Source organism: Camellia sinensis, chromosome 4, assembly GCF_055761805.1.
Source record: "Camellia sinensis isolate YWXY chromosome 4, ASM5576180v1, whole genome shotgun sequence".
Taxonomy (NCBI): domain Eukaryota; kingdom Viridiplantae; phylum Streptophyta; class Magnoliopsida; order Ericales; family Theaceae; genus Camellia; species Camellia sinensis.
In genome coordinates this window covers 138,128,816-138,137,657 of record NC_138964.1, presented here as the reverse complement: position 1 = coordinate 138,137,657, position 8,842 = coordinate 138,128,816, and the positions used below count along the sequence as shown (strand labels likewise).

The 8,842-nt window shown below is 34.7% G+C and overlaps 1 protein-coding gene across 1 annotated transcript; it reads left to right on the top strand.

Moving 5' to 3' along the window:
* On the top strand, positions 1–8,235 carry LOC114316055 (trihelix transcription factor GT-4). Its single transcript, XM_028262715.2, has 5 exons — positions 1–709; positions 2,263–2,301; positions 5,001–5,114; positions 7,333–7,557; positions 7,847–8,235. Exons 1-5 carry the CDS (start codon positions 205–207, stop codon positions 8,062–8,064), a joined length of 1,101 nt encoding a protein of 366 aa, XP_028118516.2. The 5' UTR covers positions 1–204; the 3' UTR covers positions 8,065–8,235.
* The last annotated feature ends 607 nt before the right edge of the window (positions 8,236–8,842 follow it).

Below are 8,842 nucleotides of genomic sequence, written 5' to 3'. Positions count from 1 at the left end.
GCAAGGACGGGGTGCAAGGAGACACTCTTGACTCCACCCGACACACCTTCGCTGCTAAATTTCTTGACAGCCCATTTTTCAGTTTCTCTGCTACACACCCGCAAATCCCAAATTCTTCTCTCTGAACGCTTGCGTGCCTAAACAAATCATGGGTTTTTCTCTTTTCTTTCATGCCATTTTTTCTACCCACACTCTGCACACAAAATGCTCGACGGAACGCCTCAGAACAAACTAGACATGTTCATGGCTTCGAATTCGAGTCCACTGACCAGTCTCTTCAACGAAGCAGCGAACGCAATGGCCATTGAATCAGAAAACAGTTCTGGGTTTGTTCCATATCATCATTTGCCAATGATTCTTCCCGAGAATGGCCCAAAAAGGCGCGCAGAGACTTGGGTTCTTGAGGAAATTCAGTGTCTCATTCATTTGCGGCGAGAAGTGAATTGTCAATTCAATACTGCCAAATCGCAGAAGCATTTGTGGGACCAGATTTATGTGGGGATGAGAGAGAATGGGTGGGAGAGAACTCCGCAGAATTGTAATGATAAGTGGAGGAATTTGTTGAAGGAGTACAAGAATAGCAATGGAGGAATTGGGTCGTCGAGACAAGTGTGTTTTGATGAACTTGAAGAGTATTGCAGAGAGAAGAAGAGCAATGGAATCAGTAAGAAGTTGAGGGATGGTTCTTCTGTTCGAATTCTTGATAAGGGTGATTGCAATCTCATTTTTCTCTCCGTAATTGATCATGAATTTGGATTATCTTGTTGGATAATCTTTTGTAGTCTTTTATGTGTTTCTTTGTTGAGTACTTTGCTTTGATTGATGTTTCCAATGGCTTTAATGCATTCTTGGTAATTGGCCTTCTTGCTTCAATTTTCAGTTGGTTCTATTGTGAGTGGAGTGGAAAATTATGATTTTTTTTTTAAATGTATTATTATTATTATTATTATTATTATTATTATTTGAGTATTTAGCATCAATTAAGTCAGTTTAAAAAAAGTTTACTAAGATGGAAAATAAGTTAATTTGATAGGCTGCTTTGACCACAAGAAAAAAAAAAAAAAGGCTTATTTTTTCTTTAGTAAACTTTTTAAAACAATTTTCTTAAGTTTAAAAATTTTCAGGTCTAATTGAGATGGGTCTAAAAATTTTGACATAATTTTAAAAAAAGTTTACTATGACAATAATAAATTGATCTTTGTTTTATTGGCGCTGGTTACTTTCAGCTATCTAAGTTTTCATCTTTGTTTACTACTTTGCTATCATTGAAATCCTTGACATTTAAAATCATGGGGGAATTTACTTGGCCTACATTAGATTTGGTGCACCTTTAAGCTTTTTCTCACCGAATTTTCTCAAGCCAAGCCCTTTAGAAGCACAATACAAGTTGGGATTTTTCTTTTCAGGAAAATTGAGTGAGTTAATTTATTTCTATATTAGATCAAACAAATTTGACTGTGTTGGTATATCATTGAATTGGTCTCTTCTAATTTATTTTCTTATTTAGTCTTATTTAGTTAGTACTTGATTAGGGCATTGTCCTAACAATGTAGCATTATCTTTTGCATCTCACACTCCATTTGTTTGGGCAATTTTTTTTTTCTCTATATTTTCTGGCGTTTGGTACAATAGAAAATAAAAGTCAACGGAAAACAAGCTTATTTGGGTAGAAATTTTTTTTCATTTTTAAAAGACGGAAAATGTTTTCCGAACTAAAGTTTTACCAATGTCAACACACTACCACCGCTATTCTCACCTCCACCACCACACCACCATCACCACAGCCACCGCTACCATCACTGCTGCCGCCACCCCACCACTTCCACCTCCACCTTTGTCCCACCACCACCACCAATACCACCCAACATAGAAAAATGTTTTCTTCGGAAAACATTTTCTGGAAAAAAAAAAAATTCATAGAAAATGTTTTCCACCCAAACAAATGGAGCATTAAAATTTGTAATGAAAATGTGATGGGCTGGATTTAATTTCCATGCAATATACCAAAGTAGCAACAAGGCTTGACCAGCCATAAATGGGAAAATTAACAAATAAATAAGTAAACATGTAAAGCACAGCATGTGCAACAACTGAAACTGATGTTGTTAGGCAATGACCTATTGAATGTCAAGATCGAAGTGAGACTGTCTTATCAATTATGCAAGGGAGGCAAATGCACATTGTCCTTTTTGAGTGTAATCTCTGTTAGGAATTTTCATTGTTATCATTTATTGACTTAGGTTACTGAATGATTTTTTGTAGGTACTGACGAAGCCGGTTTTCTGTTTGGACCCAGTGAAGGTAGAGTACAATGGTTTGAGTTCTTTTGATATCTTAGAAGACTTATTTGTTTGTTTGTTTTTTTATAATTCGTAATCACATATACTAGTGAGGCATGTTTTCAAATATGTTGTATTTCATTGTTGGTGGGTGCCATAGGATGTTGGTTTGAAATGTTGAAGTTTAAATGGACTTGTTGAATTTAATTCATAGGAGTCTCTCTTGCCTCTTTTTATTTATTTATTTTTATGATAAATATGAGTCACTAGCCATTTGTACGAACCTTTGAATGATATTTTTTTTTACACGTATTGTCTTTGTAGAGAAAATGAAATAGGGATTTTTCTCTCCAAAACTCGCCTAAAGTTTGAAGGAGGAGACAAGTATGATAACAAAGAGGACTGAAATGAGTTGAAAAAAAGGGAAAATGACTATATTATGATACATGTGATAATATTTAGCATTCTTGTAGTTGTAATGAAAAATATAACCCCTCTAAGAATTGTCTAAAAATATAATCCCTACGAGATTACCCCACTAAAAATATAACCCATATAACAATAATAATAATAACCAAAAAGAATCGTCTTGTTATAGGTTTACCATCATGCCAACCGCTATTGTGTGGGAAAAAAAGAAACAATCATTTGAAGATGGTGCATATCAACATGGGTGCTTCAGTGCTTTATGACGGTGGTAAAGGAATAAATGTGGCTGGGACATTGGACAGGATGGCATAAATACATATTACCAATGGTGATCAAAAGCATGGCATCTGTCTTTGGGGATTAATACTATTTGACAATGATGGAAATACCTCTCTTATAGAGTGGACCACACATTTAAAATTCATGTTTAGTGATCTAAATTGGAGTGCAACATCACCACATAGACTTTAAGCTTATATGGCATGTCATCAAGCTAGGTGCCACACGACAACTTGGGATGGGACAAAATGGCCCCATAATCTCTTGCCTTGTCATCTAATCAACTTTAGTGTAATTTTTGGCTAATTTCCACTTGCCTTGTTGAAAATTATTTGTTACATATCATTTTTAGGAGTAGAAGTAACATACCCTTGATGCTTGGCACCTTCTTGGGTTAGGTTGAGAGATCATAAAGTTGTGTGCTCATGCATAATGAACTGTGTCACAGCCTCAGCATAAGGTCCTTAGGATCATTTGGTTCAATGGACAGAGTTAAAGCTAGCTGGCATGATGACCCTTTCGCTTTTGCTTGAGGGCACCAACTCATCTTCAAACGCATCTTGTGTATAGAGAACTTTTTCCCATTTTAATAAATTCTCTGTTAATCACACTATATCAGCCTAGTTGTGCTGTGACTTGATGCTCAAACCCTTGATGCTTGGCACCTGTACATGTTTGGGTTGGGATGAGAGAGCATAAGGTTTGGATACTTGTCCACAATAGACTTTGTCACAACCTTAGCTAGGAGGCCCTTAGAGCTATTCGGCTTAATAACTAAAACTGGGACAAGTTAACATGGTACCATATCATCTTTTGCTCAAGGGAAACAATATACATTTGGAGGACTTGACGAACTAGGAGAGCCAAAGTCATCTTCTAACACATCTCGCATGTGGATTACTTTTTTGCTGTATTGACATGTTATTGTTAGCAAATTATGTTGGCCCAAATATGTTGTGAATTGTGATGGCTCTAGAAGCCTAGGAGATGATGTTTTGATATTAGGTGTTTGTGTTTCTATCGGCAATCCCGTCATCTTTCATTTACTTAAAAATTTTATTTGTATATTGTGTTGCGGAATAAACCACACACACACACACACACACACAATAGTAAGAAAAATCAATCACAAACAAGAAAAACACGAGCACCAAGATTGTTGTGTCCTTCCATCAAGGAATGGATTCCAAATCGAGTGATCATGGTGTCAGCTAGCCATGTCATCGATAGATGGAATTTTGCATTTTAACTCCAACAACTTGGTGGTTGAGCTCAACAGCCATATTATCAATTGCGAGTGAATTTGTGCTTTGCCACGATGACACTGACAATGGTCTGGCTTGTATTGTCTCCATGCCATAATACCATGGATATAAATGGCTATTAGCAAATGTTTGAGCAACTATAAGTCACTGGCATCCTTTCTGCCTTAGAAATGTGGTGACAATGCCTTTTGGAAACCCATCTTGTCATTTCTTGGCACTGTGGCTTGCTTAATTAACACCAAGTGATCTTATTTGTGCTTCCTTTTATGAAACAAGGTGTCACTAAAAATTTTACTAGTTTTTTTATATGTTCTTGTAGCAAAATAGCTAGCACAATCTAGCATAATTAGTTCAATGTTAGATTGATATAAAATCAAATGTAAGAAGTTGCCATTGTGATGTAAAAACCTGACTTATGACCCTGTATTTTGATTCTTAAAGAAGTCAACAGTATCAATTTAACTAGAGGATGGTAATTGCCTTTAAGAGTAATGAACATCGCTATCTCGATTTGCAGTAATTGCCCCAGCATTTTGTAATTATTGTTCGCAACCTGATTTTCATTAGTTATTCAGTTTCTGTTGTTGGAGTTACAATTCTTGCAATCATGCCATTTCTATTTCTTGCTATTGCGCAAAGTTACTTGGTTGGAATTGTCTTGTTTTATTAACCTATTGAATATTGTTGCTGTTGTTGGAATATTGTTGCTGTTGTTGTTAGTTGGTGAAACATTTTGGCCGGTTTTCAGATAATAGTTTGGAAAGGACATATCATGATGCAGACCCCCTTGATATCCATGAACCTGAAGGAATTGTTCCCAATGAATTTCCCTCTTGGAATTGGAGAGGAACCCCTAGACGTGGTAAGTTTTACATCTAAATACGAGGGTGATTACTTCATAGTTCTAAAATGTCATTAAACCTTTATTTGCTAATTTACATACTTATGATACTAAAGTTATATGCGTTTTATTGCTGAGCTGTGTCACTAAAGAAAGTTATGAGCAAACATATTCGGCTGCCCGTCAGGTTTACTTGAGAGTAAATCATGTTTTTCTGACCTTCAAATTACAATACAACTAGTGGTGGGGGCAAACATTGCTTTGCAATTTTATGTTAAAATTTTTGGAGGGTTCGATGCATGAGGACAACTGTTTAGCAATTTTGGGCGGTTTGATGAATGAAGAAAAAACTGTTCAGCAGATATGACAATGTTCACACCAGATGGGGTGTACACTTTATATAATAGAAGAATAAATGCGGTTGAAAGTTTTCCTCCCTTTCCGTTTCAGTCATTTTTGTGCTTGACACTAACATAAGTGTGCATCTGAGGATGTCTAGCATTTTTAGGTTTTACAAACATATTTAACATGTTATAATCATTACAAGGAAACTAATTCATTGAGATTTGAACTTTGCCTTGTTTTCCATTTCAGCCATTTTCGTGTGAGTCATTTATGGTTCTTAAACTTCAAATTTCAACCCACCTTTGCCATTTTTTTCCCTTCTTATTTCCAGGTTTAACACTGGCACTAGTGTGTGTTTATGAATATTCAAGAAGCATGGACACGGGCACGGACACGTGACACAACACGGACACTCAAATTTTCAAAAAATATAAGACACGACACGTTGGAGACATGTACAAAACATATAATTTTATTTATTTATTATTTCATATTTTAAAATATTTAATATTTATTTTGTGTCAAATATTTAATTTTATTTAATTTATCAACCTTAGGTATGCTATTTTAGTATAATTTTTTTTTTTTGAAAAAAATGGTCTTCAGTGTGTCCCTCGCGCGTCCAACACGTGCTTGGTGCTTGTTTGTGTCCAACACGTGTTAGGTGTCCGTCCTTAATAGACAAATATGATGTATTTTGGTTTTTACATGCATATGTCGTAGGAAATACCGAAATAAGCATTACTTTGGAACTTATTTATCATGGTTTAAAGGTTAAAAACTTAAAAGACCTATGCGTTGCTTAGAAGTAAAGTAATTCACGTCTCTTATAAGTTTTTAACCCTTAAACCATGATAAATAAGTTCCAAATTTCTGTTCTTCTTATGATAAAAGTTATATATATATATTGTTATAAGGTGCATATCATATGCACTATTTCGGGGTGCACATGCACATGCACCAAATTTCTGTTTTTTTTATGATTAAAGTTATATATATGTTTTGTAAGGTGCATATCATATGCACTATTTTGGCATGCACGTGGTAGTCTTTCCCATAATATTGACAATAATGTGTTTCCATTTTTATATTGCATTTTGGTTTTCACAAGCATATTTGGAAGGCCCCAAAAGAAACTTTGGTGTAATTCATGTTTCTTGCAACATTCAATGAAATTTATCTTTCTTTTTTCCATTTCAGTCACTTCTGTGTTTGATGCTAACCAGTGTGTATCCATGGTTAAAATTTATTTTGGTTTTTTGGATATTGTTGAATTTGGCACCTATTATTAGTTTGGAAGACCAATACTTGCATAATTTTTTACAAAGAACTAATTGGTGATTTTTGAAAAAACCTTTTTCCCCCTCTTCTCTCTCTCTCTCTCTCTCTCTTCTTTTCTTCTTTTTCTCCTTTTTTTCTTCTTCTTCTTCTTCTTCTTTTTTTAATCCATTTTGCAATTTCATGTATTAGTTTGAGCCAAGCGCATGAACACTCCAGCTGTAGTTCATCTCCTTCAATTTCAGGCAATACACACCGGGTGCAATTGAAGCAATTTGATGAATGTACACGTATATAAGTCTCAGCACGTGGACTTTCATCGTGATGAGTCGCCTCTTTCTGATATATTGTTTGGCAAATGCAGCGATTGACTCATGTCTTGTACTTGCCCTATAAATTTCATGTTTGAGGAAGTATTCTACCATCTTCGTGTTTAACAAAATCAACTTGCCTTGATGAGTTGTGTAGCTGGTCGATGAGTTCTGTTGCTAGTTCAAGTATCACGGGCAAGAGCTTTTGGATCTTTGATTGAAATTATTTCAAAATTATTTCTTGATGAAAGCTTTTCCTGTCTTGAAATGTTGATCATATTATTCTTCTTTTTCTTTCCTTGCAGATGAAGACGTTTCTGGATCTGGTGGAAGGGTTATATCTGTCAAATACGAGGAATCTGTTAAAAGGATTGGCATTGATGGTTCCGCTGATGCAATTAAGGAGGCAATTAAGTCTGCCTTCCGCCTGAGAACTAAACGCTCCTTCTGGTTGGAGGATGAAGCTGGGATAATACGAGCTCTTGATAGGAACATGCCGTTGAGGAATTACACTCTTCACCTTGACGATGGTAAACTCGATAGATCAATATCACCTTCTCTAATTACACAGCGAAAACCTTTCTTTTGCACTAAGGCCCTGTTTGTGATCAGTTAAGAAAAATGGTTTTTTGTCTAAGCGTGTTCTGGAAGAGCTAGAAAAACCAAAAAGATCAACTTTTCTATTTAAAAAAAAAAGAAAAAATAGCAATTCCTAGACAAGTGATTTTTTTTTATTTATTTATTTATTTTTTAAGGCAAAAAACAAAAAAGGCACTAAAAAATCCAATGCCCAATATTTAAAAGAATTTATTTTTTCAGGCCTCCGCATAAGGATATGCCTTTTTGAGGATCCCAATCACCTGCATTGTCGTGTGATAGAGAAAGCATTTTTCAATGAAGATGTTTTCAACAGTTATCTCAACAACTGTGGTTGGATTGGTCTAAAGGAATTAAGAAGCCGTAAAAATGTTGATTCGATGAATGAGCTTCGTGCTGGGGAAGTGTACCATGGCCAGCGGAGAGTTCTGAAAAATTGACATTTTAATGAGCTTTCCTTTTTAGGCATGAATATGATGTAAATACTACCTATACCTTTTAGTTTTCTCCTAAAATCTCTTTTTATATGTGAAAATTGGTGGAACGCAATCTATACTTTTTTGTGTTTTTTGCGTAATTTTCATGTAAATAAGCATTAGAAGTTTTGGAAAGGAACTTTTTTTTTTCTTTCTTTTATTTACCGTCACCAAGAAAATTGCATCTCATTATGTCTTGCTGGTTAAAATTTTATTTTTTCGATCATTCATTTATGTTGGGAGATTATGGGTATAATGTTTCATGGGAAAGAGGAAATGTTTTCATTTGTTTGTCCCTTCGTACATACATTTAACATTTTGATTCTGAATTGATTTATATGGAGGCTACATGCATATTAGCGTGTTTAGATCCAATGTATAACTGATTTTCCTCCTTTTTCTCTTTGGTTCACTTCAATTTTACGTTATCTAAAATGGTCTTTCCAAATTTATGGAGTTTTAATGATTTATGCAAGTTTGTTTAGATTGTATTTGGATTTTGAATTTTTGTATGACAAAAGAAAAAAGAAAAAGAAGAAAAACAACAATGTTTGAATCTTAGATTTTTGTAGATTTTCTTCATCTTTTTTTTAGCCTCCATAAATTCAAAATTTAAACAAGACTTTACATGCATCTATTAGGGGCTCAAATATATTGATAAATCATATTAGTAAATGATTGGTAGAGTCTATTTGGTTCAGTTTTAGAATAATAATCTGAGTGTGAAGTTGTATTTTGAATT

Coding starts and splice junctions, on each gene's coding strand:
- LOC114316055 (XM_028262715.2), top strand. CDS start 205: ATGCTCGACGGAACGCCTCAGAACAAACTAGACATGTTCATGGCTTCG. Junction 5,115..7,332: donor GAGAGGAACCCCTAGACGTG/GTAAGTTTTACA, acceptor CTTTCCTTGCAG/ATGAAGACGTTTCTGGATCT. Junction 7,558..7,846: donor CACTCTTCACCTTGACGATG/GTAAACTCGATA, acceptor TTATTTTTTCAG/GCCTCCGCATAAGGATATGC.